The sequence below is a fragment of the Orycteropus afer genome, unplaced genomic scaffold (genome assembly GCF_000298275.1).
Source record: "Orycteropus afer afer isolate SDZICR_OR568_19922 unplaced genomic scaffold, OryAfe1.0 scaffold00069, whole genome shotgun sequence".
In the NCBI taxonomy this organism is placed as follows: domain Eukaryota; kingdom Metazoa; phylum Chordata; class Mammalia; order Tubulidentata; family Orycteropodidae; genus Orycteropus; species Orycteropus afer.
This window is the reverse complement of record NW_006921656.1, coordinates 1,358,423-1,373,350: the sequence shown is the minus strand read 5'-3', so window position 1 is coordinate 1,373,350 and position 14,928 is coordinate 1,358,423. Positions and strand designations below refer to the sequence as shown.

Genomic DNA, 14,928 nt, shown 5'->3' with positions numbered 1-14,928 from the left:
CCTCTTTGTATGCACCCACTGGTGCCACAGCTCGGGTTCTGGAGCGGTCCCCCTCACCCACGTGTACTGCTTGGCCAGGACCTCCGTGGCTCTGTCCTCCCTGGGAGCCATGGTCTTAATACTACACTGAGGTTCGGTGGGACACAGCTGCTTTTTCAAAACCAGATGAACCCCCAGGCCCCCTCCCGAAAGGCCCCAAGTGCTGCTGCGGCTTTGGAACCCAGCACGGGTACTGGCTCCCCCCCTCCCCTGCCTTCTTTCCTTCGGGGTAACTGGGCTGAGCCTGCTCTTGGCTGGGCGCTGGGACAGGCAGAGGCACCTTCTCAGGCTGGTTTGGGGCCGGTAACCAGGTGACAGCAGGGACAAGCCTCAGGACCTCTCAGGTGGGTGGGGGTCAGGCTGTAGTAGGCACACGGGCGGGAGCAGGAGACCACTGAACCACAGCGGGCATCCAAGGGGGTCCTAGAAAGGGGCAGGGGTGTCGGGGAAGGCTTCCTGGAGGAGGTGAGTGTGCCAGTGAGGAGGAGAGGGGGAGGACGCTTGCTGAGAGGTACTCTCAGTGGGGAGACTCATGGCGAGCCCCCACGCCTCCACTCCCCACGCCATGCCTGGCCAACTCCTCAGCCGGCCAGCCTGCCACCTCCCACCCTCGCAGCTGCCAGCGCACCTTGGCTGGGGCAGGCCAGCCGGACCCGGGCCCCTCCTCCACACCTCAGCAGACTGCTTCCCTCCCCAGGACTGGCCGTTTGACGATGGGGCGCCCCCGCCCGGGAAGGTGGTGGAGGACTGGCTGAGCCTACTCAAGGCCAAGTTTTGTGATGACCCTGGCAGCTGTGTGGCCGTGCACTGTGTGGCTGGCCTGGGACGGTACGTGGGGGCCGGCCGCTTTGCCCTGACGTTCCCTGGGTTGTGGGGCCTGCCTGACAGCATCCACCACCCGCTTCCCAGAGGGCTTGAGGGTCCCAGACAGTGTTCTCACAGCCTTGCAGGGGGCACTTCTTCCCCATATCGGACCCAAATCGCTCCTGCTGTGGTTGAAACTGGGGCTCTGCTCCTCCCCAGACACAAAGCCCTCCCTCCCTTGGAAGGGGCAGGTTAGCGGGGCTTGGTCTCCGTGCCCGCAGTAGAAGCCTGTTAGCAGAGAAGGGAAATGAGCCCTGGAGGGCTCTGTAGGCAGCGTGGCCGGCTCTGCTCGGGGAGGGCCCAGCCCTGCCTCACCTGTGCTCCTCTGTGTAATGCTCCCATCCACATGGGGCACCACCAGGGAGCACAGAGAGGTCGCTGGGCCTTTGAGGGTGGCACAGCGGGGAGGTGACAGAGCCAGATCCGGACCTGAGATTACACGCAGCCGTCTCTGAGCCCATGCTCTCCATGGGGGGCAATGGGTCAGTGGGTGGAGCAAGTGGCACCCTTGGGCTCAGGGCACCTTCATGAGGTGGCCCGTTGGGTGGGATGGGGGTGGAGGCCCGGGCCCCCTAACCCGGTCCTCCTGCCTTCCCCAGGGCCCCGGTTCTCGTGGCACTGGCCCTGATTGAGAGTGGGATGAAGTCCGAGGACGCTGTCCAGTTCATCCGACAGTGAGTGGCTGGAGGGGTGGGAGGGGCGGACCCGTGAGTGGTTGGGGTCTGAGTTTCGGGAGCCCCGGCCCTGTGCACCCTGCCCTGTGGGCCCCGGTGCCGTGTCAGCAAGCATGCCTGACCACCGGCCTTGGGGCATGTCCACTGGTGTGTCCTCCTCAGTCACACGGAGGCTGGATTTGATGCTGACACACCTCGGCAGGGCGAGGGGCGCCGTGTGGGGCCTGGTCCCCGGGGGGCAGTGGACACAAAGGCCTTCCTGTCGGCTCGCCTGGTGGCCTCCATGCTGCCTTATTCCTGGGCCTCGCTGTCCTGGCGCCAGAGTGAGGGTTTGACTCAGTGTATTGTCCCGTTCAGCCACGGTCGGGGAGAGGCTGGCGGCCCCCTTCCCAGCCTTGGGTTGGGCTTGATGCAGGCCCACCTCACTGCATGTGCATGTGTGTGAGTGAGAGATGTGCCCTCTGTGCCCGGTGCTGCTCCAACCATCTCCCGGGCCACCTGGTGTTTCTCCCCAGCCACGCGGCCATCCTGGGCTCCCAGGAGTGTGCAGGAGTGCGTGTGTCTGTGGGCTCGTCTCCTCAGGGCTGCTGGCATGGCTCACATGTACACGGACGTGCACACGCTCTTCCACACACACCGTTCACACACCACACACTGATGCTCACACAGCACACACACTCACAACCACACCACTTACACACTTTCATGCACACCACACACCACGCTCACACACTTACACGTGCATCACATACGTACATCACACACACACACTCTCACACATATCACCGCCCCCCACTCGTCAGCCCTACCCTCTCTTCACCCACCTCTCGTGCCAGCCTTGTCCACATGCACAGTTTTAGCCAGTATGGTCCCTCATCTGATGCTGTCGGTCGGCACGGGCTGGGGCCGACACAGGAACAGGCAGGTCTGACCCCAGCCACTGAGGCAGGTTTGTTTCCCGCTCGTGTTCTCTCCGATGTGGTCTGGGGTCTGCTCAGTGGCCCTGCCCCCCACCCCAGCATCGCTGGCTGGAGGAAGGGGACCCAGAGCCAGGGCTGTGGAAGCGTGTGCTCACACTTCAGCGGCCCGCCTGAGGTGGCAGCAGGTGGTCACGTACAGTGCCCCCAGGTCTGCCCCCCCCTGGCCCCCCCCGCCTGTGCCGGGGGTGTCTGCTGCTGCCCCATCAGATGCCCATCAGATACGTTTGACGACGTCAGCCATGAACAGACAGCTGGGCCTTGCTGTCCCTGAGCTGGTCTCAGGGCTGACACCAGACCTGTGACAAGAACAGAGCGGAGGGAACAAGTGACGGACAGCAAGTTAACCAGCCCCTGGGAGAGGCGGGGACTGGGAGGTGGGGAGGGCCTGCAGGGCGGCTGGTAAGAGGCTAACCGCGCCAGCAGGCCTGTACCTCAGGGCAGCGGACCAGCTGCTGTACAAGTCCGAAGGGGTCTGAGCTAGGTGTTGGGGCCTGGAGAGTGGGGTCCTGGTGGGCCATGGGGGCAGATCTCAGGGGAGCAGGGGCTTGAGCGGAGGTGGGCAGGAGCTGGCTTGGGGGAACCAAAACCAAAAAACCAAACCCACTGCCATTGAGTCGATTCCAACTAGTAGCGACCCCCGTTGGGTTTCCAAGGCTGTAAATCTCCATGGAAATAGATTGCCTCATGTTCCTCCCGAGGAGCAGCTGGTGGCTTTGAACCGCTGACCGTCTGGTTAGCAGCCGAATGCCTGACCCACTGTGCCACCAGAACTCCTGGGCTCGGGGGATGGGCATGAAGTGTGCTCAGGTGGGCAGTGGTCCTGGGGGAGGTGGCAGCAGCCACTTCCCTGGATGACCCCAAGGCCCTTGGCCTCCTGGTGCTCAGTCCCCCCCCCCTGTGGAAAAGGCCTGCTCCATCCATGTTGCCCCAAGGGGCTCATGGCCTGGGGGTGGGGTGAGGGTGGGGCTGTGTGAGTGGGGGACTAGACCATGGAGTGGGGTCCGGGAAGTCAGCCTGGAGGAGGTGGCACGGGGCTGAGCAACGGGCCAGTGGAGGTAGGAAGGGCTCAGCCGGCCCCAAGGAAGGTGCCAGCCTCCTGGCCGTCTGCTCTCACCACCCAGGGTCCTGCCCTGCGTCTCTGCTGATCCCCACTGATCCCCACCATCCTCTCCCCAGGAAGCGGCGTGGTGCCATCAACAGCAAACAGCTCACCTACCTGGAGAAGTACCGGCCCAAACGGAGACTGCGGTTCCGAGCCCCGGACACGCACAAGACCAAGTGCTGTGTCATGTAGCTGCAGCCGGCTGCGGAGGGCACGGCTGCCTGCAGGAGGCTCCCGCCCACCAGCCCCATGAGCTGTTTCGCCCCTCACGCCGGCGGCCCGTGTGCCCCTAGCCCTGCTCTGTGTGTGGGTCTGCCTTGGGCTCCCCATGTCTGGCTGGCCTGTGCTGGCCATGTTCTCAACCCTGTTTTTCCATTGCCTGCCTCTGCCCATGTGGGTCTGTACCCTGTGTCCGTCTCTGTCCGCTGTCTGTCTCTGCCCTGAGTCTGTCTGCCCGTGTCCCTCTCTTCCCTGTGTCTGTCTGTCTCCCATCTCTGCCTGTGCCCACACCTGTCTGTCTCTGTCCCCCGCCGTGCCCCTAAGCTTTTCCGTGTCCCTGGACCTCGGCTCCGAACGCTTCCTACGGCACCCTCTGCAGCCCCTTCTTGGTGGGCGGCTCCCTCTCAGGCTTGCTTATGGGGGTGTAGTTTTTAACCACTGGGCTAGCTTCCGGCCCCTGACCCTGGCCTGTTCTTGGCACCTTAAATTATTTGGTTCGCGGGGCAGTGGCTGTTCGGGACACTCAAGGGTAATAAAACAGGACGCTGTGGCTGTGTGTGCAGGAGCGGTGGGTCCTGGCGGGCTGCGCGGGGATGGCCGGTGGGCGGCTCCTTTTAGCGGCACTGGTTCTCGTGTGGTCCCACGGCGCCCCCTGGTGGCAATCCCTGGCCCTGCACCTCCCTTTGAATGGAATCCAAGCTGGTTTTGGGTCCTTGACACGTGGGGCGTGGGGAGTCTGCCTTTGGACCGAGCTGTCCATGGGACACTTGGGGCTGACAGGGGCCCCTTCTGTGTTTTGGGGCGCTCTGGGGCAGGTAGGGCCTGATCACCAGAGTCACCCTGCTGTGGCTGCTCGGTTCTGCCTCTGCCCTGGTGTCTTCATTTCAGCTGTGGAGGGTGGACTTCCAGGGTGCAGGGGAGGGCTGGACAGAGACGGGAGGGGTGGCAGTCTGGCTGGCTGTGCTGAGAGGCTGGGCTGGTCTCTGCCCCAGGGCCCCTTCTGCCCCCCACCTGCCACTGCTGGCCATGCCTGACCCTCTTCTGGCAAGGGCCTGGCCGCCTCCCCTGGCACCTTCCCCCAGGCCTTTTATTGGGGGAACTTTGGTTCCCCAGGAAGGGGCAGGCCTATGGTTCCTTCTCTCCTGCCCGCTGGTCCCACCCTTCCTCCTCCTGGGACACCGAGTCCCCAGGGATGCTGGGTATGGAGAGGGCCTACACCCCAGGAGATGTTCACCTCCCCTTCCCCAGGTGAGGAAACGGGCCCAGGAGGACGACCTTGTGCCCCTCTGCCCGTCCCCGGGGCCTGGGCAGACTGGAGGCGGCCCTGAGAGGGTGGTGACAGGGACGCTGGCCCCCTCCCGCACCTGGCATCCCACCACAGCTCCACAGGCTTGCTGGGCCCCCCGCGGGCCAGGCTGGTGGGAGCCGCCCCCTCCCCACACTGCCCAGACTTTGAGCGTCAGCTCCGGCAATCTTGAGTCTGGCCTGCTAGCTCCAAGCTTTCACTAAGGAGATTTCCGGAAGGGCAGATAAACCAGAGAGGAGGTGCCGTCCACTGCCAGGAGGGGGCCAGAGGGCAGCTGGGTCCCAGCGGTGACCCCAGCAAAGGCCATCGTTAGAGGGACTGACTCCCATGGCCCCCACACCCACCAGGCTGCATTGGGGGGACCTCCTGGGCAAGATGGGGGCTCAGAGAAGTCAAAACTGCTCCCAAGGCCTGCCCAAGCAGCTCCTCCTGACAGACGGACAAACAGCAGAGTGGACATGAACTGACAGGGTGACCAGCCTGGGGCGTGGCCTCCAGAGCCCGCTCTCATGGTGGTTTTGTCCTGTGCCCCACGAACGAACGGACTTGAACCCAAGAGAATCAGACACGCGTGGTGGTGACTGCTGTATTCCTCATGTCATCACATTTGGGGGCTCTGTGCCCTGCCCCGAGAGGCTCACAGTCGGAGGGGCGGGGCCCAGGCCCAGGCAGCCTGGGGGTGGGGCTCCCTCCTGCAGGGCCATGCACCCTGGGGGTGAGGGTGGGGATGGTGTTCTGGGAGGAGGGACCGGCCTGGGTGGAGGCATGGCCGAGGGGCAGGGTGGGCACAAGGAGGGGGCAGGTTTGCAGCAGCATCACCGTTGTGACAAGGAGCAGAGGCCGTGTCTGGCTGGGGTGAGGCCCCAGAGAGAACTCCGGCAGGCACTTCCACCTGCCCATTTCACGAGTGGGAAAGCCGTGGCTGAGAAGGGGAGGGGCCTGGCTGGAGGTCACAGTCCGTGTGTGAGGGGTCTCTGGGAGCACGAAACCCTGCCAGGAAGGGTCCTTGTCTGGACTCAGACTTCCAAGGGGTCTCAGGAGGAAGACCTCACAACCCCGTTTTACAGATGTAACAGCTGAGGTTCAGAGCTGAGATCCTTGGGCCTTGCAGTGGGCTCCACTGGGAAACGTGACTTGGGACCAGGCTGGTTCTGTGGCCGCCTCCACCCTGGCCCTGAGGGGAAGTGGGACAGAGGTGGGAAGAGGGACACAGAGGGGCCCCGTGGCCTGAGGGAGGCAGCCAAGGGGCACAGTCAGCCTCAGCCACGGAGACAAACTGAAGGGTGTAGGGGTGTCCCGGCCCACGGCTTTGCTCAGCCACGCAATCCTGAGGGTTGCTCAGGGCTCACAGGGCCCAGGCTTTGGTGAGCAGACCCGTTCCCGGGGAACACAGGGGCTGCCATTCACAGGCCCCCACATGTACTTCAAGGTTTGTCTCTGGGGTCCTGGCCTGCCATCCCCTCCCCCACTGCCCTGCAGGCTTGGGCCCTGTTCCCAGTCCTGCCCAATGTTCCTAGGGACATGGCTTGGTCACTGCACAGCCAGCCGTGGGGTGGTGGGCAGGGCCCACAGGTGGGACGCCTTTGTGGGATCTAGCCCTTTCTTACGGGAAAGCGCTGTGCAGCTGGGCTCTGTGGGAGGGGCAGGGCTGCGGGCGGCCGGGTGCTGGTCAGGGCTCCGGTCTGCCCACCATCTTCTGGAGGAAGGAGAACTGCCTGGTGGCAAACTCCCGGATGCCGGGCTCAGGGTCTTTTTTGAGATCTTCAAAAGCTCGGGGAAAGAGGGGCGAGTCAGGAGAGCTGAGCTGCCCTGGGATGCCCCCGCCCCACACAGAGCCAGGACTTTCCAGCTGGAGGCCAGCGGGGTGGGGGGCACCCAGACCCTGCCCCTCCCACGCCCCGTCTGAGTGCTTCCCTTCCCCCTTACCATGTACCCCCACTCCCTGTCAGTCGGTGAAGCCCATCCACCAAAAAACCAGAAACCAAGCCCACCGCCATGAGGTTCATTTTAACTCATAGCAACCCCCGTTGGGTCTCCAAGGCTGTAAACGTTTATGGAGGTAGACGGCCTCATCTTCCTCCTGTGGAGCGGCTGGTGGCTTTGAATCACTGACCTTCTGGTTAGCAGCCAAATGCTTTAGCCATTGCCACCAGAGCCCCTCATGCCCACCCACAGACTTCACTGCTTTCTCAGCATGCAGAGTGGGTGCCAGCCCTGCTTCCCCCATCACCCCTGAGGCTTAGGGAGGGGCAACGTCACCCTTACCCTCCAGACATGGGGGCTGGGCTGCTCAGGAGGCTGGGTCTTTGTCTGGATTTTGATACTGGGAGGTGGGAGAGAAGAGCCCTACCCTTCAGAGCCCTCAGTCTCTCCATCTGGGAAACGGGGGCTCAGCTGAAAGGCTCAGTAAGAGAGCCCTGGAGCTGGGGTGGGAGGACCCGGCCTGGGCTGGGGGGCGGGGTGGGGAGCTGCTTACTGCAGAACAGCAGGTTGGTGTCAACAGCAGTCACTATCTGGGACACGGCCTGGGGGTGATAGCAGATGGTGTAACCTGCAGGACACGGAGGGAGAGGTAGAGCCTTGGGTGGGTGGGGGGTCCCCATCTTCTATGGGGGGCTCAGACCCACCCATTTCCCCTCCTCAGCCTTGAGACCCTCTTCACCCCTCAGTGATGTTGAAGGTGCTAGGGCTGGTGGACTAGGGTGGGTGGGGGTCAGGGCAAATCACGTGTGGTTTGCACCTGGCCTCAGGGTGGGTGCGGGGGACACCATGGGGGTCTCTGGGCTGTGCCCACTGTCTGCCCACCTATGAAGAGTGCCGCCCAGGTCCTGATGGGGGGGTGGCCGCTGTGCAAGTAGCTGAGGGCCTGCACCAAGTGGATACTGAACTCTTCCTGGCTGTGGGTCATCTGGCCAGAGGGGGCACGCCTGTCACTCACGGGGCCAGGGAGGGCTCCCACCCCACCCCCTGCCCTCGGGGCTGCCGCAGTAGCCGTGTGTGTGTGTGTGTGTGTGTGTGTGTGTAGGCGGATAAGGCACCAGTGGGGACCCTCAGCTGCCCCCCACCCCCGGCCTCACCGGGCAGTGGGGACCCTACCCCTGGCCCCGCCCCGGGCCTCACCAGGCAGCTCCAGAGGAAGTGGCGGGCGCTGAGGCCCTGCTCCCAGGCCAGCGTGCAGAAGAGTGTGTGCCGAAGCCGCCAGCGCAGGAGGACGGCGCAGCGGTAGAAGGTGAACTTGGCCTGCTGTGGGGACAGCCACTCCAGGGGTCACGTGCTGCCCAGCTGAATCGGAGGGCGTTGCCACCGTTCCCCCGGGACCCAGTGTGAGGGACGTTGGCACTGAGGGCGCCTGGAGCGGCCACCTGCGCCTCCCTCCTTCCACCTCGGGCCTGTTCTCCGCTGCTTTCCGCCTGGGGTGCCTTCCCCTCGCCGCCCCCTTCTGCTCAGAGTCACCTGTCCCGGCTAGACCACCCTGGCTGCAGTACCGGGTGTGGACACCCCCCGCCCCCGTGGCCTGAGCACAGCTCCAGGGCCGCTCAGAACTGACTGCTTTGTCGTGGCCCCCGGCTGGAGCCTGGGAAGCCTCGTCTGTCCTATTGATTTGGTCCTTGGCACTGGGCACAGGTGCTGGCTCACAGCGGGGGCAAACCACACGTGATCAGATTCCCCAAGGACCCAACACCTGCCACGTGCAGGGCGCCCGAGATAGTTGAGAACAGAGTTGACCGAGTCCTGCCCTCACAGACGGCGCAGCTCGTGTGTGTGTGTGTGCGCGCGCGCGCGTGCGCGTGCATGTGTGTATGGTGAGCATGGCAGACAGACCACAGTAGGAAGCGGGTGGGGACAGCCAGGCCCACTGCCCATCCCCCTGCTGCCCCCTGGAGCACCCCTTCGCCTTTGAACAGTCTGCCACCTGTTTGGCTGATCTCCAAGCTCCTGCAGGCCCCATGCGGCCCCCAGCCCCACCAGGGCAAAGGCCTCTGGCCCGCCTTGCCTGCAGTGGCACTGACCGTGGCCACAGCCGGGCAGTGGTCTTTCAGGTGCAGCAGCAGGGGCACCATGCTCTGATACACCTGGATTCGCAGGACACCGAGCTCCCTGCCGTCCATCGCTGCCACCAGGTCCCCGAACAATGCTATGGCTGCCACCCGGATCCCATCGCGCTCCTGCAAAGCGTGGCCCGGAGCGCGTCCACATCCGCCTGGAAGTCCCAGCGCTTGTCCAACACGGGACCCGCACCTCATTGGAGGTGGGGCTCGGCTTCCGCAGCAGGACTCTGCCCCCCGGGCTCTGCGCTCTGGGGGCCCGTCACACCTCCCCCCTCGGACAGCACTCCGGGGGCGGGTCCCCGGCTGCCCTCCGGGACGCAGAGGCGTTGCGTCTCCATGCCCACGATTCCTCCTGACCGCACAGGCGTCAGGAACAAAGCTGGGGGAGAGATTCGTCCCCCTGGCTCCACAGTGAAGAAACAAAGCCATTCTGAACAGGAGGGGACTGTCACAGCTGAGAAACCTGACCCTGGCCGGCGAGGATGGTACCTACAAGGCCCGCAGCGCCACTGGGTACACACCTGGCCATTCGGGGGCCTGTGCACCTGCGCAGACCCCGCCCCCAGGGCGGAGTTCCCGCCGGGGATTTGAGGGTGGCTGGAGGTCCTCCCTGCCTTCCAGAAGGGGGCACGGAGGAAGGCACGCGTTAGGGGCACCCCCGTCCCTTCCAGGAGCGCTCACGTCGTCGAAGAAGGAGCGGGCGTGGATGGCGACGCGGAGGCTCTGGGCGCCCGCGCCGAGCGCGCCCAGGCGGTGCAGCACGTCCGACACCGTTCCCATGAGGCTCACCACCACTGGCTCATTGTCACAGAAGAAGCCGGACAGGAAGAGTGGCAGCTGCCCACGGAGCAGGGTCCCCTAGGGGCGGGTGGGGGGCTGAGGGCGCCGGGACCGGCCTCGCCGTCCACACCCCAGCTCTTCTGGGGAGACCCCCTCCAGACGCCCCTTTGACGAACCCCATCCTGCCCTGGGCGCCCCATCCCCCTGCCCCATCCCTGCCTTATCCCCCATGGCGCTGCAGGGGACGCAGCGCTCTGCCAGCTGCGGGAACGGTACCGGCCTTGCCCCAAACCAGGGCGGTGAGATCCAGAGCCGGCGCACGCCTGCTCTGCCCACCAGGAGCTGCGTAGCTGGACAAGGCGGTCCCCTCTCTGAGCCTTATGCATCCCGGGTAGCCCCTCACCAAGCCCTGGGGACAGCTCTTCCACCCCCATCTGGCCTCACCCACAGGGGTGTGTGTGGGGGGCTCCCTGTGGGTCAGATGGCAGCTGCGATTGGACAGAGACCGGCGGGCTGTGTTCCTGTTAAAGTCACTGTTTTCCGTGGTGGTGCTTCTGGTGGTGTCAGACTTTTATGTCCTCAGTGACTATTATGGTCAATCCTGACATTTCTTTTTAAACATGGGAATCCATTTCCAGCCAAGTACACCTGCCCCAATGGTCTTGTTGTTGTTGTTATGTGCTGTCAAGTCAGACCCAACTCATAGCGACCCCTCCTTGGGTTTCCGAGGTGGTATCACTATGGAAGTAGATCGCCCAACTTTCCCTCTGAGTGGCTGGTGGGGTGCCCCCGAAATCCCTAGACGGGCAGCGGGGGAGCAAGGAGCCCCCAAGCACTGATTCCAGGCCACTGTTCAGCCACGTCTGCAAACCAGAGCAGTGGTTCCAGCTGATCAAGGTTCAGGCAAGTCTGCTCTCTGAACTCTGTTTGGGTTTAAGGTCTTATATCTGGTAGCTTAGTGCCTAAGCCACTTGACTGCTAACCAGAAGCTGGTGGTTCAAACCCACCAGCCACTCCTCAGAAGGAAGATGGAGCAATCTACTTCCATAGTGATACTGCCTCGGAAACCCAAGGAGGGGTCGCTATGAGTTGGGTCCGACTTGATGGCACATAACAACAACAACAACATTCATGTCCAGTGAGTGAATCCTTCAACAGCAACAGATACTTATGGAGCACTTACTGGGTGCAGGCAGACTGCCAAGCCTGGGGTTTTGGTGGGGAGTACAGTGGGTAGAGAATAAAGAAACAGGGTGTGCATAATGACGGTGTCTGAGGGTGACCGTGGGTGATGTGGGTGACCGTGGCATGAGGAAAACAAAGCAGGGAGTGGTGGAGCAGGGTGGGCGTGGTGTGTTTAGCCTTTTCAGTTCAGGTCGGATCAAGGAAGGTCTCAGCCAGGAGGTGACCCTGAGCAGGCATGGGAGGAGGTGTGGGATGAGCTTCCCAGCAGAGGGAGCAGATAAAGGCTCTGAGGTGGGGCCTACTGGACCGTGTGAGAGGCAGGAGGTCACTGTGGCTGAGCAGTGTGGGCGAGGGGACTGGGGAGAGGTCAGAGATCCTGTGAGGAGGACCAGACAGAACCTTAGAGGGACTGTGGCTTTGACTCTGAGCAAGTGGAGCCATGCTCTCACCCTGGCATCAGGGACACCCTCCAGCATCAGGCCAAGGGTAATCTGAAGAGGGACAAGGCTGACCCTGTGTGCTGCGGTGACCTGGGGGAGGTGTTGGCTTGGGCAGGGGAGGTGGGGGAAGTGGCTGGGTTCTAGGTGGACCGTGGTGCTTGGTGATCGACAAATAGATGGAGAAAGGAATCGAGAACAACTGGACGGGCGGAGCTCCAGCAGCCGAGATGGGGAGTCTGCAGGGACAGTGGGTTAGTGGGACGATGGGGAGTTGTGTTTGGACGTGGTGAATGTGAGACGCAGACTCAAATCCAAGCAGACTGAGAGCCAGGCTGCAGCCCAGAGGCAGGACTGGAACTCAGCTGGAGAGCAATTGGCCAGAAAAACCAAACCAGACCGAGGCAGCTGCTGTGGAGTTGATTCAGACTCGGGGAGCCCGTGAGGCAGAGGAGCACTGGGCTCCACGGGATGGCCAATGGCGGATTCTTCAGAAGGAGACAGCCAGGCCTTTATTCCAGGGCACCTCTGGGCGTGAACCTCCAACCTTTCAGTCAGTAGCTGGGCGCATTTGGTCACTAGGGACTCCTCTTTCCTGTTTAAGCCCTGGGCACTTTGATCCTTCCTCATGTAGCCCTTCCTTGGCCCCTGAACACAGACATCTTTGCACAGTAGCGCCATTTGTGTTTGACCATAAAGATGGCTGAACAGTGGGCGCGGACACTTTGATGAGCTCCTTTGGACCCGTCCTGGGTCTGGCAGAGGGTCCTGCTCTCAGCTCTGGGCCGTGGCACTGAGCCCTTCTGCACGCCTGCCTGGTCAACCCGCCCCACGCCGCCGGCCTCCCTGGCTGGTGGCTGGTGATTGAGTGGCCTGTCTTCTGGGGCCCACAGTCCACTGGGGGTGGGCAGGGACCCAGGCCCCCTCCTGAGGCCTGCTCTACTCCATCCCCTCAGAGCCCACCCAGTGCAGGCCCTGAGGGGCACAGCCTCTGCCCCTGACCCTGTGGGTGGGCAGCTGGAGGCCGTGTGGCTCACCCTGCCGCCTCCACCCTCACCTTCTCCGGGTGGAAGACGATGTTGCCCAGGCCGCGCAGGCTGCACACGCGGACCTCGGGGCTGGGGTCTTGCAGGCCTCTGCTGAGCATGATCAGGGCGGACTGCTTGGGGAGCACCTCCAGCAGGGTGGGGCTGTAGAGGAACTGGGGCGCCCAGGCTGGTGGTCAGGCCGAGCACCCTGTCCTGGGAAGCCTGGGGGCGGGGCTCTACCTCCAGGGCCTGGGGTGGGGGGTTCAGAGAGCCGATGGCATCCTTCTCTGGGGGTCTTGGCTAATGAATATTTGAAACCCATTTCCAAGCTGGTTCCATCCTTCAGTGTACAAATGGGGGAAACCAGCCGGAGGTCACACAGCAAAGCCCACTTGGCCAACAATTGGCTCAAGGACTGTTGGGGTCGGAGCCCCCATGGGGGGGGCCCAGACATTTTGGCTGGTGGGTGGGAGTGGTTTCCTTCCACCGACTTGTCATGGGAATGGCCCCTCGCCCACCATCCCTGCACAGAGCTCGGGGTTCACTGGGCCCACCCATCACTTGATTCTAGAGGGTGCTCTTTCAGCTTCTCAGTCCTGGGGCACGGACTGAGGTGAAGGGGGTAGTGGAGGCTGTTTTGAGGGCGGGGCTGAAGTTTGAGCTCAGATCTGCCTGAAGCTATCCTCAGGCCCCTGGGCTCTGCCTGGAGGCCAGGGCATTGGAGTGTGGTGGGGGGTCCAGCCAGGAGCCCCACTGGGAGCTGGGAGCAGGGAGGAGGGTGTGAGGGCTACCCGTGTGGCTAGGCCTCCCCAAGTCAGGGGCGAAGTTGGGTGGGTCCCGATGGTGTTTTGTCCAGCTGAGAGAGGCTGGAGGCTGGGTCTCAGGCTGTCTCCTGGGGACCCCCTTGCGCCCTTACCTCAGTGAGGATGAGGATGGCCACCTTCCTCTCACGCTCCTCTCCATTCTGCAGGCTGGGCAGCAGCTGCCGGAGCACGGCTTTGATTTTTGGGCAGAGGTTCTGCACCATGGCTCTGGGTGGGAGGAGAGCAAGGGGGACACCTGGGCTGTAGGCACAGCCCTGATTCTGCCCCAGCTGTGTGTGGTACGTGTACGTGTGTGTGTGCATGTGTACCTGTGTGCATGCATGTGTCTATGTGCATGAACGTGCACTTGTGTGTGCACATGTGTGCATACACACATGTATCCACACATGTACACATGTGCGCACGTGTACTTTGCACATACACATGTATGCAGGTGTGTGCATGTATTCACATGTGTGCATTTGTCTGTGCATGCATCTGTGTGCGCATGTGTGCATGTGTGTGTGCATGTGCATTTGAGTGCATGTATGCATGCATTTGTGTGTGTGCAGTGTCTGGACACTCTCCTGGGAGAAGTGTGCACACCTCTCTGTACCCATGCTGGAGCGTGTCAGCACTCCCATTTACATCCCTGCTGGCCACCTGGAAGCCAGGCCTGGACTGGAGGAGACTGAGAGGGGGCTCAGGCCAGGGAGGGGCTCAGGGCTGGGGGACACTGCCAGCTCCTACAAGCTTGGCGAGGGGTGTGTCTGCACCCTCTCAGACAGGTCCTGGGGGCCCACACCGGGCTGGCAGAAGGTCCTGGGCCACGTCTCTACCACCCAGACACTCAGCCTCTAGGGAACCCACAGGAGGGGAGGAGGGGGTCCAGATGGGGCCCCCTGCCCCGCTCATACCTGGCGAGGAGACTCACGCCCTGTGGGTAGGTGGGGGTGGTGGCGAAGAGCTCCCAGGCGCCCTGCAGCTCCAGGTGGGCGAAGTCGTCCCAGTGCCCCGTGGTGGACAGGAGGCTCTTCAGCACCTCCACTGATGTGCTGTGCCAAGCAGGGGTCAGATGTGGCACAGGCGGGTCACCGGGCCACCCTCCTGCCTGGGACAGGGCCCCTACTTCCCAGATTGAAAGACACGCTCCTGGCCTGGCTCCAGCATCTAGCAGCCCTGGGGCCACCCCTGGGCTGGTCCACTCCTGTCTCCCTCTCTCGGGGGCATCTGTGGGAAGCTTGGAGGGGTGTTCTGTCAGAGGGTGGCAGAGGCAGGCATTTTTCTTTAAATGCATTTTATTGAAATATAATTTATGTACTGTGAAATACACAAAATTAAAGAGACATGGGTCAATACATTTTTTTTTTTTTTTGCAGTATTCCCTCCCCTCCCCTCCCACCCCTGGCAACCAACAAAGAAAATTTCCCTCCATATATAAACCTTTCTTTGACCCTCCACA

At 62.8% G+C, this 14,928-nt stretch overlaps 2 protein-coding genes across 2 annotated transcripts in view; one reads left to right on the top strand and one right to left on the bottom strand.

Moving 5' to 3' along the window:
• The window catches only part of PTP4A3 (protein tyrosine phosphatase 4A3), a 6,825-nt gene extending 2,974 nt beyond the window's left edge, over positions 1-3,851 (top strand). Inside the window, exons 3-5 of the mRNA XM_007940528.1 lie at positions 737-867; positions 1,503-1,577; positions 3,734-3,851. Of these exons, the coding sequence (XP_007938719.1) occupies positions 737-867; positions 1,503-1,577; positions 3,734-3,851 (324 nt within the window). The remainder of the gene's footprint in view (positions 1-736; positions 868-1,502; positions 1,578-3,733) is intronic.
• Positions 3,852-6,853: 3,002 nt separating this feature from the next.
• The window catches only part of LOC103196777 (maestro heat-like repeat family member 5), a 76,964-nt gene continuing 68,889 nt past the window's right edge, over positions 6,854-14,928 (bottom strand). Inside the window, 9 exon segments of the mRNA XM_007940565.1 lie at positions 6,854-6,954; positions 7,661-7,735; positions 7,990-8,092; positions 8,305-8,427; positions 9,195-9,350; positions 9,915-10,091; positions 12,693-12,836; positions 13,580-13,694; positions 14,384-14,521. Of these exon segments, the coding sequence (XP_007938756.1) occupies positions 6,854-6,954; positions 7,661-7,735; positions 7,990-8,092; positions 8,305-8,427; positions 9,195-9,350; positions 9,915-10,091; positions 12,693-12,836; positions 13,580-13,694; positions 14,384-14,521 (1,132 nt within the window).